The 16,244-nt window shown below is 40.9% G+C and overlaps 1 protein-coding gene and 1 long non-coding RNA gene across 4 annotated transcripts; one reads left to right on the forward strand and one right to left on the reverse strand.

Moving 5' to 3' along the window:
- Window positions 1-366: 366 nt before the first annotated feature.
- Window positions 367-798, forward strand: LOC138874695 (uncharacterized). Its single transcript, XM_070153474.1, has one exon. It carries the CDS (start codon window positions 367-369, stop codon window positions 796-798), a length of 432 nt encoding a protein of 143 aa, XP_070009575.1.
- A 3,087-nt stretch (window positions 799-3,885) lies between these two features.
- Window positions 3,886-6,385, reverse strand: LOC104213742 (uncharacterized). Of its 3 annotated transcripts, none has more exons than XR_011401511.1 (4): window positions 5,925-6,385; window positions 4,681-4,741; window positions 4,345-4,543; window positions 3,886-4,190 (listed from the first exon to the last, which is right to left on the reverse strand). It is a non-coding gene; the product is annotated as an uncharacterized lncRNA (long non-coding RNA). The 3 variants fall into 3 exon arrangements; XR_707736.2 differs by lacking the exon at window positions 3,886-4,190 and adding an exon at window positions 4,968-5,017 and having other exon boundaries at window positions 4,195-4,543; XR_707734.2 differs by lacking the exon at window positions 3,886-4,190 and having other exon boundaries at window positions 4,195-4,543.
- Window positions 6,386-16,244: the final 9,859 nt, after the last annotated feature.

Genomic DNA, 16,244 nt, shown 5'->3' on the forward strand with positions numbered 1-16,244 from the left:
GAAGTCCGAGTGCACTATTTAAATATTGGAGGATATGCTCCGTGCATGTGTGATGGAGTTTGGGGTTTCTAGGGATCAGTTCTTGCCGCTTGCGGACTTTTCCTACAACAACAACTACTAGTCAAGCATTTAGATGGCTCCATATGAGGCTTTGTATGGTAGACGGTATCGGTCTTCGGTGGGTTGGTTTGAGCCGGGTGAGACTAGGCTATTGGGTGCAGACTTGGTTCAGGATGCTTTGGAAAAGGTTAAATTGATTCAAGATCGACTTCGTACAATCCAATCTAGATAGAAGAGTTATGTGAATCGGAAGGTTCGCGACATTGAATTCGTGGTTGTGGAGTGGGTCTTGCTCCATGTTCGCCCATGAAGGGTGTTATGAGGTTCAGGAAGAAGGTCAAGTTGAGCCCTAGGTATATTGGGCCATATGAGATACTTGAGAGGATTAGAGAAGTGGCATATAGGCTTGTATTACCACCTAGTCTAGTTGCAGTTCATCAAGTAATCCATGTTTCTATGCTCCGGAAGTATCACGGCGATCCATCTCATGTGTTAGACTTCAGCTCAGTCCAGTTGGACAAGGATTTGTCTTATGTTGAGGAGTCGGCGGCCATTTTGGACAGGAAGGATCCAAAGTTGAGGTCGAAGAACAATGCTTTAGCGAAGGTTCAGTGGAGGGGTCAGCTAGTCGAGAAGGTGAATTGGGAGACGGAGCATGATATATATAACCATTATCCTTATCTTTTCACCACTTCAGGTATGTCTCTATACTTGTTCGAGTACGAACGTTTGTTTTAATAGGGGGATGATGTAACGACCCGGCCGGTCGTTTTGAGTATTTTAACCCCGATCCCCTAAATTATGATTCCTCTATATTATATAGTGGTTATGTAACTTTTCGAGGTGATTGGTTTTGGTTTCGGGTGAGTTTCAAAGTGAAATGGGGCACATAGTCCCTAAGTTGGAAGGTTAAGTCGTAGGAGTTGACCATAGTTTGCCTTGTTTGAATACGACTCCATAATGGAGTTTTGATGGTTCTAATAACTCCGTATGGTGATTTTGGTTAGGAGTGTGTACGGATGTTGATTTGGAGGTCTGTAGGTCGTTTCTGCGTGATTTGGCAAAAGTTGGAAAGTTGGAGGATTTTGGAAAGTTTGACCGGGAGTTGAGTTTATTGATATCAGAGTCGGAATTTGATTCCGGATGTTGGAATAGGTCCGTAATATCATTTATGACTTGTGTGCGAAATTTCAAGTCAATCAAAGTTGTTTTGGTATGATTCGACATCGGTTTCGGAATTTAGAAGTTCATAATTTCTTAGGCTTGAATTTGAGTTGCAATTCGTAGAATTTAGGTCATTGGATGTGATTTTTGACCTCGAGAAGGTCCATTATGTATCTAAGAACTAGTTGGTATATTCGGACGGGGTCCCAGAGGCCCGGGTGTGATTTGGATCGAATCCGAAATAAATTGGATTTGTTGAATTTTGCTGAAGGTTGGCAACTTCTGGTGTCTTCGCACCTGCGAAGAGATTGGCTGCAGGTGCAGGCTCATAAAAATGAGCACTTGGTCGCAGATGTGGAGCTGGGCATGCCCAGCTAGGGGCGCAGGAGCAGAAAATGTTCCGCAGAAGCGGCTTCGCTTCTGCAATAGTGGGGAACGCAGGAGCGACAATGGTCGCAGGTGCGACGCTTGTGCTGCAGGTGCGCATGCGCAGATGTGAGCCCTTTTCCGCAGAAGCGAATTCCTTGGACTTAAGTGAAGTCCGTACCTGCGATGAGTTTTCCGCAGGTGCGCAGCCGCAGATGCGGCAGAAAGGTCACAAGTGCGATTTAACCGGCAGAAAAATGGGAAATTTGAGGGTTAGTATTCATAATTCATTTTGGGATTTTGGGAGCTCGGTGGGAGACGAAATTTCGAGGGATTTTCAGAAAGAACATTAGGGTAAGAATTGTTAATTCGATTTTGGTTAAATTACTCGAGTTTATCATTGTTTTATCATGTAATTAGGGATTGGAGTTGGAAAAATTGGGAAAAAGTGGTAGAACTTCTTAGACTAAGTTTTTGAGTTTTGAAAGACAAATTGAGGCCGGATTTGAATAATTCTTGTATGGTTGGACTCGATATCAACTTGGTGTTCGAATTTTATAATATTGGTCGGGTTCCGAGATGCGGGCCCAAGTTGATGTTATGGGTCGGTTTTTCAATTCTTTGCAAAGATCATAATTTCATTGCTTGAATTAGTTTTCTATAGTTATATTTATAATATGAAATTATTTTGTATAGATTTAAGCCGTTCGGAGTTGGAATATCGAGAAAAATGCCTTCTAGTGAATTTATTTAGCATGATTTGACGTAAGTGGTTTGTCTAACTTTGTGTGGGGGAGATACCCCTTAGGATTGATGTTACTTGTAATAATTGTGATGTGTAAGAGCCGTGTATGCAAGATGACGAGTGTGTACACGGACTAAATGTGGAAATTACCAGTTTTTAGCTATGTAAATTTCTTTCATGTGTTAATTGAGTTACTTTAACATGTTATAGTCTTCATTTTTAGTCTAATTTCACATGTCTACTTGTCTTATCTCTTACTTGCTAATTTCTCTACATGTTTAGTCGAAATTCTTGTTTCTTTTATTCCGTATTCATTATTTAACTATGAAATTCTTTATTGAAATTATTATTTCTTGGAATATCTTGTTGTTGAAATTGGTATTGAGTTGCAAGGGCTATGATTCTATTTAGGCAAAGTGTTAAGTTGTTTAATATCATGCTATTGAGTTATTCTTCAGGTTGTTACGTGGGCTCCTTGTTGTGAAATTCTGTTATTGTTTGGTTTCTTGCACATTGTGATACTGGGCACTTGAAGTGCGATTTGTGATAAGTTGGGATATTGATATGCATGCGGTGGTATAAGGTTTGGGTATTGAAACGCATGCGGCAAGATAAGGTGTGCTTGATACACTCACTACAACAAAAAAGCTTTTTAGCGACAATAGATATGCATTTTAGCAGCAATTGTTATTGCCGTAAAAACTTTTAGCGGCAATTGATCATTAACCGTTGTATCCAGCGTCGCTAAAGGTTTTAGCGGAAAATAGACTGAGTGCTGGTAAATGTCCCATTTATTGCCGCTAAAAGATCTGACATTTAGTGGCATTTATATACTAGCAATTACAAGAGCCACTATAATTATCCCATAACCTAAGTTGCTCGGACTCGGGTGTGGGTATTCGATACGGGGACGAATCCTAGTATCGAATTCGGCAAAATCTAAATTTTATAATTCGGGAGTGCGGATCCAGATATGGATACGGGTGCGGGATTCGGCTAATAAAAAATAGAGCTATAAAAATATTATAAATTTTGAGGGATATTCTGTGAAAAACTTACATAAATATTGCACAATTCAATCTTTCATTTCCCAAGATGGACATTATTCTTTCATTGTTCTAAATTTGTTTTATTTTTGATTTTGAGAACTCAAAATCTCAGTTTTTCTACCAAAGTTGTCGATGGACTCCGGTCAAATTGTCCGAAGTCAGTTGACTATATCCAGGACGTATCCGGTCCTCGTATTCGTATCTATCCCGTATCGGGACGGGAACAGCACCAAAATCGAAGAGTCCGCGCAACTTAGTCCATAACTAGCCTTCTATTTGGTCTTAGCAGCATTTGTTATGGTCGGTAAATATTAATTTTTTTGCCGTTAAAGAAAATCTTTTAATGACCTTTCTTATTGCCGGTAAAACTATGCATAAATTGTCAAATGCTAATCGTCGGGAAACAATAAGCCTTTTCGACATAAAGGTAATAACAAAAACTGCACATATATAATAACATAAATGTATATAATAAAATATGCAAATATTTATTCTAGGAAGAATAAGGTGTTTCACTAAATTCATAATATACAGAGATAATTACAAGTTCATACTTTAGAGTTTCAGCAACAAAAAAAAAAAAAAAGAAATACACCATTTGAATCCAACAATAGTTTTTTCTCCTCCTGACAAATCTAGTTCTTTCTGTGTCAATTTCTGCGTCCAAGGATATCATAATTAGATGAGTTAGAACAAAGCATCTTCATTGACTGTAGAAAGTCAGTTCTTGTTGACTCCAGCAAGTTTCATCCATTGGATACTAGTTCTGCAGCCATGTAATTTGTGGATTGTAGATTTAAATTGAACTGCAGAACAAAAGTTTTTTTTTTTGTCAAAATAAACTTTTTTATTCAACCAAGTAAAGATTTATACACAGCTAACTCTTTTGGACCCAAGAGTTAGTTCTCTAGGAAAATTAAAACTATGCTATAATCTATCTATGTTGGGTAATAATTTAACCTATCTAGTATACTCTTCCATTTTGCAATTGCTCTGTCCTTTAATATGTAACTGTATTACAATTTCCTTCACTCTCTGTCTAGCCTCTTGCTTCCTTTGTTGAAATCTTCTTGCATTTCTCTCTGCCCAGACATGATAGACAGTTGTTGCAAAGAGAAATCATAGAATATGAGTCCTTGGTCGATTGTTCCTTTTAATTCTGCAGCCATGTAATTTGTGGATTATAGATTTAAATTAAAACTGCAGAATAAAGTTGCATAAAACTTAGGCATATACTCATGAAATGGGATTAGTTTATCTATAGTTGTAATGTAAAAAATGAAGGATAAAATGAACCTTGATTCTTTAGTCAAATTCTCATTTCTAGCTCTTTGCTCACATGCTAGTTCCTAACTTCCTGTTAGTAAGTAAAACATACATTCAGACAAGTAAACTTGGATTTGGTTTTTGGAAAATACTAGACAAACATATAAAACCATTTGAAACCTTTCCAGTTCAAATGTACCCTTCTCCTCAGTAATAAATTTTTTTTCTCCTCAAGTTCAGTGAATTTCTACTAAAAATGGCTGTAAATCTTTTGTTCTTGCAAGTTTGCTTGTAGAGTTGCAACGCAGAATACTTACTGCTAGTTGTGAAAGCAATATTTTCACCTACTTAACCATGCTCGATCCAACTACAAGTATAAATGAAAAAGATGAATGTTTGAACATCTTATTAATACAATAGAATTCACATTTGTCTTTAATGGTGAAAAATAAGCTTAGCTACTTATGGAGATCACAAATATTAAAAGTTCATTTAATTCTTGCCATATACATTAGATGCAGTTCTACTTTTCATCTGTAGATCACCTCCCCAGCTCGTCTAATTTTAAGAACCATCAATACTCCATTTCTTATTCTAATAAACTTGAATTAGATATTTCTAATCAAAAAATGCCGGAGCAATAAATTTATGTAATTTAAGTCAAAACTAGATAATACATTGGCCCTAGAAGAACAGAGAATACATATCCAATATTCTTCATTTTTTTACTAAACATGTTATTTTAGAATCTTTAAACTAGTTTAAATATCCTCCACATAATATCTTCATTTTCAAATAAAACATTGATAACGAGTAACATCACAACTTAGAAGCCTCATTAGCTCAGAAATACTTCTATTGTTCTTCGAAGTTTAACATTTGAAACGACTCTAATTTAACCCATGATGAAAAACATTAAAGATTTTCAACCTACGAATGTCTAAAATTGATTTATCATCTTTTAACAATTGAAAATACTACTTGTAAAATACCATATATAAGTCATTATTGTCCAAGCGACAATATTTCTATATGACATTTTATCAAACACTTCATAGGCTTCTTAAGTTAGTTCTATAGGAGCAAACACCAAAAGTAATATTGTCTAAACAAATGAATTCAAATCAAACTAGATCACTAGCAATTCAGTAAAAACAAACGAATAAGAAATAAACTCATACTCCTCTTATTACAAAATGAGCATCAAACAAATGCCAAACTAAAAAAACCAAAACCAAATTATAAACAATTATTTACTGTACTTAGCTACCTACCTTCTCCGATGGGGAAAAAAATCCATAATATACCTGCAGTATTCTAACACTCGTACATGAACTAACCCATGAGCCAAAATAAATCTTCTGCTAGCATTGATAGCCTCATAATCCCAAGTTTTATTCATGCCAAAATGGAATAAAGAAAAATAATCAACAATTACCAAATCTTATAAGAATGTGAATAGCAAATGACAAAAAAATATAGATTGTGAAAGTACCATAGAGGTAGCCGGCAGTGACGAAGATGTAGGTGGTAAGGCAAAGAGTTCTGATCTACAACCGGTTATTCGAGATTTGCCAATGTTATAATGTTTGTGTTCATCCTTTTCTTCCCCTTTGGTTGTAGTCTGTAGATATGGGCTAACGAGATTCTGAAATAATTTTGATGGACGAAAATAAGAGAAATAAGAACAGTAAATAAAAAACAAGCCAAGGGCGGGAGGATTAAAAGAAGAGAGGGAAATGAAAAAGTATAGGGTTTCCTCTGGAGGGAAGGTTAAAAATAAAATATAGGCTCTTTAGTGACTAATTCGTTTAATTGCCAGTAAAATGAAACTTTTTACCGGCTAATATATATTTACCCTAACATTCTAGTTTAGGAATTAAATTAGTTGCAATTATCTTACTGTCACTAATTAATTACCGCTAAATAATTTTTTTGTGGTAGTGCACGTGGATAGTAGGGGAACTACTAGAAACCATGTGGTGTGATAAGGTGGGCTAAAACACGCGATGCTATTTCGGGAAAAATAATTTTCAAAACTAAATGTAAAGGCTCACGCTATGATATAAGAAAAGATTTTGATTTATTTTGTGATTTGAGACTACGAGGCGGTACCTCGGTAGTGACTCTTGTTGACATTTCCTCATTCCTTTGTACTTGTCTTGATCGTTGTTTCCTTAGCATATTATTAATGTCTTGCTCTGTGTTGTAATATTTGCTTAGTTCTGTGTAGCTAATGTTGTTATGTTATTCATTGTTTAATTTTCATTACTGTGTTATTGCACTGTCTACATTGTTCAGTCTTTTATTTATTTTCAGTAGGGTCCTAACTTGGCCTCGTCACTACTCTACCAAGGTTAGACTTGACACTTACTGGGTACCGTTGTGATGTACTCATGCTATTATTCTGCATATATTTTTGTGTTGATCCAGGTGCTTCCTACCAGCTCAGGCGTTAGTTGGGATTCTATTGCGGAGACTTCAAGGTATACATGTCGGCGTTCGCAGGTCTTAGAGTCCTCCTCTCTGTAGGTCTCTTATTTTGTCATCCTTATTATATAGTCATGATATATAGAATTATATAGTACTCATATTTAGAACTTATGACTTGTATTTTCATCGGGTCTCGGGATTTGTGTATGCTGAGTTGAAGCGTTGTTTTATATATAGTTGTTGAGTTTGAGAGGATTATTTACTATTATTTCAATTATTTTGCATGCTGTTAGGCTTACCTAGTCTGAGAGACTAGGTGCCGTCACGACATCCTACGAATGAAATTTGGGGTCGTGACATTTACCTTTCGTATAAGGAAGTTGATTACCGTTTCTCTCTTGTTGAATTCAGGTCTACCCCAGGGATTAGTTGTCGTCCTTGAGGAGGACATTTTGAATAATCATGCTGACGTGGCGAGGCTGAAGGAGGATTTTACCCGAACATGTGTCTCTGAGCCTGCTTCTAGTGCAAGTGCTTTTTCTCGGAGTCCTCGGCCGGAGAACAATCGACCAAAAAGAAGACGTTCTTCCGCGGCCGGGGAAAAAATAAAAAGGCAAAGAGTGCCTCATCTGAGTCGTCCATAGACACCATAGTGATCGACAATGATGGAGAAGCCAACGAGGATGAGGATTCTCTACATAGAAGATGACGACCTTCCTCGGCTCAACATGCTCAACCTGTTGAGTTAGTTACCCCAATCGAGGATGATGCCTCGGCACTCTGGGGAGTATTATATGGTGAAAAATGCCAACTCCCGTTTTCGAATCCTAATCGTTGTGCCTGGTACCGCGAGGCTAGTACCGGGTCCCTACCGTCTTCAGTTGATGAGAATCCAACAATCAGCATTGCATTTACCACAGCTGCTTCGCCATCAGCTTTATCTCCTTCTTCTCCAACTCTGCCTTCGCCACCAACAACTACTACATCATCTCCACCTGTAACGATCCGGCCGGTCGTTTCATGAATTACCGCTCCATTTCCCCCTTTTTTACTTCTTTATGCTTGTTTCGTCTGTGTTATATGGTATCGGGTTGGTCGGTTCAAATTCGGAATGATTTTGGAAAGGTTTGAGACACTTAGTCTCTTTTGAGTAAGCTTAAGTTGGAAAAGTCAATCAGATGTTGACTTATGTGAAAAGGGTCTCAGATGTGAATTTTGATGGTTCGGATAGCTTCATGAGGTGATTTGGGACTTATGAGCGTGATCGGAATGTGTTTTGGAGGTCCGTAGCAGATTTAGGCTTGAATTGGCGAAATTGGAATTTTGGCATTTTTCCGGTTGGTAATGAAGATTTTGATATAGGGGTCAGAACGTGATTCCGGAAGTTGGAGTAGGTTCGTTGTGTCATTTGTGACGTGTGCGCTAAATTTCAGGTCATTCAGATGAGGTTTGATAGACTTTTTGATCAAAAGCGAAATTTGGACGTTTTTGGAAACCTTAGGCTTGAATCCGATGTTATTTTTTGATTTGACGTTGTTTTAGGTGTTTCGAAGATTGGTATAAGTTTGGATTGTGGTATATGACTTGTCCGTACTTTTGGTTGAGGTCCTAGGGATGATTTCGGGTGGTTGACGGGAAGTTTGGAGTTGGAAATTTGCTGCTGAAGTTCCTGCCATAACCGCACCTGCGACTTGGAGACCGCAGGTGCGGGCCCGTAAAAGCACAAGGAGGGTCGCAAATGCGGCCAAGGTCGAGGAAGATTGGAACCGTAGATGCGGTGGTTCGAGCGCACCTGCGGCAGATGCAGCTAAGGTCGTGGAGGTAAGGTTTTTGGACCCTAAACTTGTTTCTATGATGGTTTTAACTGTTTAAGCTTGAAATCTATGGAAATTAGTAGCAAAATTGGGGGTCTAGGGCTTGGAAATTGGAGACCTTAACCTAGGGATTTGAGGGGTCAATTATGGTCGGATTTTGGTATATTTGCTACGCATGGACTCGTGCGAGTGTAAGGATTCCAGTTTTGTGAATTTTATCGGGATCCGAGACGTGGGCCCGGGGGTCGGGTTTGGCCAATTTCGAGATTTTCTTTGGTGTTAATTGGTTATTTTGGAGTGGGATTATTCCCTTAGCATATTTTAATGGTATAAATATGTTTTTGGTTAGATTTGGAGCATTCGGAGGCCGAGTCGAGAGGCAAAGGTATCGCGGGCTAGAATTTGAACTTGATAGAGGTAAGTAATGATTGTAAATGCTGTCCTGAGGTTACGAAACCCCGTATTTCACATTGTTGTGCTACTTTGAGGTGATGCACATGCTAGATGACGAGCGTGGGGTCGTGCACCGTTAGGGATTGTGACTTAGTCTGTCCCATATGATTGTTAAGTCACGTATTTGATTAAAACTTATTTGATATCATCGTGTTTAGGAAAGTATTATTATATTTTGGGCTGAATGCCATATTTGGGCCTCGTGCCAATTGTTTTGGACCCTTAAGAGATTTTTACTAATATTCCTCACTGTTTTGATTTCATAAATTTTACTCAGTCATGTTGTATTCTACTATTTTCATAAACTCAGCCGTATTTACTCCGTTTTGATATTCTAAATGATATTTTGGGATGAGCTTCATGTTTTACTGTTTCTTGAGTGGCTTGAAAGGATTCTGACTGAGTGAGGCCGGGGGCTTGAGTTGTGAGGATTATTATAGGATCGGGTTGTGCGCCGCAGCATGTGTACTGGATTATGATACATGAGAGCCGAGGGCCTGATTTGTTATGCCACGAAATGGCTTGTGATAGCGCTTGGGCTGTAGGAGCCCCTCAAGGAGTCTGCACAGCCTCAGTGAGCGCATGCACCCAGTGTGAGATGTGATATTGCTTGAAGGGCTGTTGTTGTTTCATGTTATTGCCCGAGGGGCTGATACGAGTGATTGTGAGATGGCCCGAAAGGCTGGTTCTGTTGATATTTTGCCCGAGGGGCAGTTGTGGTATATGTTTTGCCCGAGGGGTTGTTAACATTTCTATTCTTTTCTCACAGTTTTCATCACTCGCTTGAAACTATTGAAAGTTGTTTTAAAAAAAGGTTTTACTGAACTGAGATGTTTTTACGAGTGTTATTGCTTTACTTGCATTGTTTTGGACTTATATTGTTTTGTTGTAGCGTCATGCTGTGGTTTACGTGTTTTCTTACTACTCAACTGTCTTTACTTTTATTACTTACTGATTTGGCGTACTCACATTACTCCATGCACCCTGTGTGCAGATCCAGGAGTCTCGGGTCACGATAGCGAGTGCTGATTTGGCTTCCAACAGGCTTTCGGAGTTGACTAGGTAGCTGCTTAGCATTCGCAGCCCAGTGCTTCTCCTTCCTATCTTTATTCAGCTTTATATTAGCTTTGTTTCAGACTATGTTGTCTTTTCATATTCCTAGACGAGTTGTAGTTGCTCATGATTGGTGACATCCCGATGTCGGGCCGTGTTTTATCTCTGCACTGTTCTATTCTATCTTACATTTTGGGATTTTAGCTTATTAATGACTTTAAATGACTTATTATAATTGTTTGGTTGGTTTTGGGGTTTGTGTCAGTTGGCATATTTTCACGATATGCGTCATCACGATCGGCTCCGTTTTAGGGTCGTGACAAGTTGGTATCAGAGCCTAAGTTACATAGGTCTCACGAGTCATGAACAGGTTTAGTAGAGTCTTACGGATCGGTACGGAGACGTCTGTACTTATCCTTGGGAGGCTGCAGAACCTTTTAGGAAAAACTTCATACTCTTTAATTCCTGTCGTGCGAATCTGTTGATTCTAGTACTAAACTTCTTTTATTCTACTGATATTGAGGACACGTGCTACCGGTCAGGATGGACGCCCACCAGTACCACTAGTTGTGGCCACTATAGACCGAAGATGCGATATAGGCCATGGTAGGGGTAGGGGTGTAGTCCACACAGCAGCTAGGGCAGCACTTGCAGATCCACCAGCCACCCCAGTTCATAATCAGGTCCCAGTTGTGGACACTCCAACAACACCAGCTTACGCACCAGGTGTGCTTATTGTAATTCCAAGCCTTCAGGAAGCCCTGGCCCATATTCTATCAGGTGCTACTTTTAAGGAGGTTGTTGATATTGCTTGTAAGATTGAGTCAGTTCGTAGCCAAGAGCGGGATGAGAGGAAGGCCAAGAGGCCTCGGGGATCTGGTAGTTTCGGTGGTGCTCCTTCGAGAGGTCACTTTTAGCACGGCAGAGTCCACCTATTCAGGCATGCTCAGTCAGCCCGTCCAGGTTATCGTAGGGCATCATTGGAGCATGGTTCTCACAGTTCTCATCAGGGTCATTCATCACTTAGTGCCCTTCTAGCCCAGAGTTCGTCTCGTGCTCCATCAGTTTAGGGCTCTTCTATGCCAGGGGCATTTGCTAGTCACTCCGGTGCTAGGTGTTCCCTTCAGTCCCCGTCTCTAGCAGTAGGGAGTTGTTATGAGTGTGGAGAGTTGGGATACATGTGGAGGCAGTGTCCTCGTCGTCTTGGAGGTTCATCCCAGCAGAAGAGTCAGCCATCAACTTCAACACCAGTTACTTCACCACCTACCCACCCAGCTAGGGGTGAAGGACAGTCAGCTAGGGGTCGCCCCAGAGGGGGAGGTTGATTAGGTAGTGGTCAGGGCCCTTTCTACGCACTCATCGCTAGACCTGATGTTATTGCTTCAAATGTTGTGATTACAGGTATTGTCTCAGTCTGCCACAGATATGCCTCTGTATTATTTGATCCCGGTTCCACTTTTTCATATGTGTCATATTATTTTGCTCGTTATTTGGATACGCTCTGTGAGTCTCTTGTTTTATCTGTTCGTGTAACTACGCTGGTAGGTGATACTATTATTGTGGACCGTGTGTACCGATCGTGTGTGGTGACTATTGGTGGTTTGGAGACCTGAGTAGACCTTTTGTTGCTGTGTTTGGTGGACTTTGATGTGATATTAAGCATGGATTGGCTATCTTCGTGTCGTGCTATATTGGACTGTCATGCTAAGATAGTGACGTTGGCTATGTCGGGTGTGCCACGGATTGAGTGGCGAGGTTCGACTGATTTTGTTCCCAGTAGGGTCATTTCATTTCTGAAGGCCCAGCGGATGGTTGGGAAAGGTTGTCTTTCATACTTAGACTTTGTGAGGGATGTCAGTGTAGAGACTCCCAGTATTGATTCTGTTCCTATAGTGAGGGATTTTCCCGATGTGTTTCCTGTAGACCTGTAGGGCATGCCCCCGGATAGGGATATTGATTTTGGTATTGACCTGGTGCCGAGCACTTAGCCCATTTCTATTCCATCGTATCGTATGGCACTAGTAGAGTTGAAGGAGCAGCTTCAAGAACTCCTTGATAAGGGGTTCATTCGGCCTAGTGTGTCGCCATGGGGTGCGCCTGTTCTATTTGTGAAGAAAAAGGATGGCACGATGAGGATGTGCATTAATTACAGGCAGCCGAACAAAGTAACAATCAAGAACAATTATCCTTTACCTCGTATCGATGATTTATTTGACCAGCTTTAGGGAGCGAGAGTGTTCTCCAAGATTGATCTTCGTTCAGGTTATCACCAGTTGAAGATTAGGGACTCAAAAATTCTTAAGATAGCTTTCAGGACCCGATATGGTCATTATGAGTTCCTGGTGATGTCTTTTGTGGGCTGACCAATACCCTAATATCGTTCATGCATTTGATGAACAACGTGTTTCGGCTTTATCTCGACTCGTTCGTGATTGTTTCATTGATGATATTTTGGTGTACTCGCGTAGTCACGAGGAGCATGCGGAGCATTTGAGAGTTGTGTTGCAGAGATTGAGGGAGGAGAAACTTTATGCACAGTTCTCCAAGTGTGAGTTTTGGCTCAGTTAATTGGCATTCTTGGGACATGTGGTGTCTAGTAAGGGTATTCAGGTTGATCCAAAGAAGATAGAGGCGGTTCAGAGTTGGCCCAGACCGTCCTCAACCATAGAGATTCGCAGCTTCCTCAATTTGGCAGGTTACTACCGTCGGTTCATTCAGAGATTTTCATCTATAGCATCATCCTTGACCAAGTTGACTCAGAAGGGTACTCCATTCTAGTGATCGGATGAGTGTGAGGCAAGCTTTCAGAAACTCAAGACTGCCTTGACCACAACTCCAGTGTTAGTTTTGCTATCAGCTTCAGGTTCATATACCGTGTATTATGATGCTTCGAGAGTTGGTATTGGGTGTGTGTTAATGTAGGAGGGTAGAGTTATTGCTTATGCTTCTCGTCAGTTGAAGCCCTATGAGAAGAACTACCATGTTCATGATTTGGAGTTGGCTGCCATTGTTCACGCATTGAAGATTTGGAGGCATTATCTTTATGGTGTATCTTGTGAGGTGTTTACTGATCATCATAGCCTCCAGCACTTGTTCAAACAGAAGGATCTCAATTTGAGGCAGCAGAGATGGTTGGAGCCGCTAAATGATTATAATATTATTATCTTGTACTATCCGGGGAAGGCCAATGTAGTGGCTGATACTTTGAGTAGGAAGGCGGTGAGTATGGGGAGTTTGGAGTATACTTCTGTTTGGGAGAGATCTTTTGTAGTTGATGTTTAGGCCTTGGCCAATTTCGTGAGGTTGGATATTTTGGAGCCCAGTCGGGTATTGGCTTGCGTGATTTCTCAGTCTTCCTTATTTGATCGCATCAGAGAGCGTCAGTATGGTGATCCTCATTTGCTTGTCCTTAAAGACAAAGTTCAGCACGACGATGCCAGAGATGTGACTATTGGTGATGATAGGGTATTGAGGATGCAGGGCCGGATATGCGTGCCAAATGTAGATGGGCTTTGGGAGTTGATTTTGGAGGAGGCCCATAGCTCGCGGTATTCCATTCATCCGGGTGCCGCAAGATGTATCAGGATCTGAGGCAGTATTATTAGTGGAGGAGCATTAAGAAGGACATTGTGTGATTTGTAGCTCGGTGTCTCAATTGTCAGTAGGTGAAATATGAGCATCAGAGACCGGGTGACTTGCTTCAGCAGATGGATATTCCAGAGTGGAAGTGGGAGCGGATCACCATGGACTTCGTAGTTGGGCTCCACGGACTTTGAAGAAGTTCGATGCTATTTGAGTGATTGTGGATCGACTGACCAAGTCCACGCACTTCATTCCTGTGTGTACTACCTATTCTTCAGAGCGGTTGGCAGATATCTATATCCGAGAGATTGTTCGTTGGCATGGTGTCCCAGTTTCCATCATATCAGATGGGGGTACTCAGTTTACTTTGCAGTTTTGGAGAGTCGTGTATAGAGAGTTGGGTACTCAGGTTGAGTTGAGCACAACTTTTCACCCTCAAAAGGACGGGCAGTCCGAGCGCACTATTCAGATATTGGAGGACATGTTACGCGCTTGTGTCATTGATTTTGGAGGGTCATGTGATTAGTTTCTACCGCTCGCGGAGTTTGCCTATAACAATAGTTATCAGTCGAGTATTCAGATGGCTCCATATGAGGTTTTATATGGGAGGCGGTGCAGATCTCCAGTTGGTTGGTTTGAGCCCGGCGAGGCTAGGCTTTTGGGTACAGACTTGGTGCAAGATGCTTTGGACAAGGTGAAGGTGATTCAGGAGCGGCTTCATACAACACAGTCGAGACAAAAGAGTTATGATGTCAAAAAGGTTTGGGATGTGTCCTACATGGTTGGGGAGAAGGTTCTACTGAAGGTTTCACCCATGAAGGGTATTATGAGATTTGGGAAGAAGGGTAAATTGAGCCCTCGGTTCATTGAGCTTTTTGAGGTGCTTCGGAGGATTGGGAGGTGGCTTATAAACTTGCTTTGCCACCCAGATTGTCGAGTGTGCATCCGATATTTCATGTTTCTATGCTCCAGAATTATATTGGAGATCCATCTCATGTTTTGGATTTCATCACGGTTCAGTTAGATGGTGATCTGACCTATGATATAGAGCCAGTAACTATTTTGGAGCGTTAGGTTTGAAAGTTGAGATCAAAGGATATAGCTTCAGTGAAAGTGCAGTGGAGAGGTCGGCCCATGGAGGAGGCTACCTGGGAGATCGAGCGGGAGATGCGGAGCAGATATCCTCACCTAATTGAGGCTTTAGACATGTTTCTTGACCCGTTCGAGGGCGAACATTTATTTAAGAGGGGGAGGATGTAACGGCCTGGCCGGTCGTTTCATGAATTACTGCTTCGTTTTCCCCTTTTCTGCTTCTTTATTCTTTGTTCATCTGTGTTATATGGTATTGGGTTGGTCGGTTCGAATTCGGAATGATTTTGGAAAGGTTTAAGACATTTAGTCTCTTTTGGATAAGCTTAAGTTGGAAAAGTTAACCGGATATTGACTTATGTGAAAAATGTCTCAAATGTGAATTTCGATGGTTTTGATAGCTTCGTGAGGTGATTTGGGACTTAGGAGCGTGATCAGAATGTGTTTTGGAGGTCCGTAGTAGATTTAGGCTTGAATTGGCGAAATTGGAATTTTGGTATTTTTTCGGTTGGTAGCGGAGATTTTGATATAGGGGTCGGAACATGATTCTGGAAGTTGGAGTTGGTCCGTTTTTTCATTTGTGACGTGTGTGCTAAATTTCAGGTCATTCGGACGAGGTTTGATAGACTTTTTGATCAAAAGCGAAATTTGGGTATTTTTGGAAACCTTAGGCTTGAATCCGATGTTATTTTGTTTATTTGACATTGTTTTAGGTGTTCTGAAGATTGGTATAAGTTTGGATAGTGGTATATGACTTGTTCGTACTTTTAGTTTAGGTCGCGGGGGCCTCGGGATAATTTCGGGTGGTTGACGGGAAGTTTGGAGTTGGAAATTTGCAGCTGAAGTTGCTGAAATTCCTATTATAACCGCACTTGCGGCTTGGGGACCGTAGGTAGGGGCCCGCAGAAGCGCAAGGAGGGTCGCAAATACGGCCAAGGTCGAGGAAGATTGGAACTACAGATGCGGTGGTTCGAGCGCACCTGCGGCATCGCAGGTGCGGGATTCTGATCGTAGGTGCGATTCTTGAGCGGATAAGTGACTTTCGCAGATGCGCACCTGGGAACGCAGGTGTGGGTCCGTAGGTTCAAGATTTTGACTGCATAAGCGGTTTAGCTAGGGCAGAACATATAAATTAAGTCCTTTGCAAATGTTTGGTTATTCCACCATTTT

Source organism: Nicotiana sylvestris, chromosome 8, assembly GCF_000393655.2.
Source record: "Nicotiana sylvestris chromosome 8, ASM39365v2, whole genome shotgun sequence".
NCBI classification, from domain to species: domain Eukaryota; kingdom Viridiplantae; phylum Streptophyta; class Magnoliopsida; order Solanales; family Solanaceae; genus Nicotiana; species Nicotiana sylvestris.

Excerpts from the sequence above, each read along its gene's own strand:
- LOC138874695 (XM_070153474.1), top strand. The coding sequence starts at position 367 with ATGAAGGGTGTTATGAGGTTCAGGAAGAAGGTCAAGTTGAGCCCTAGG.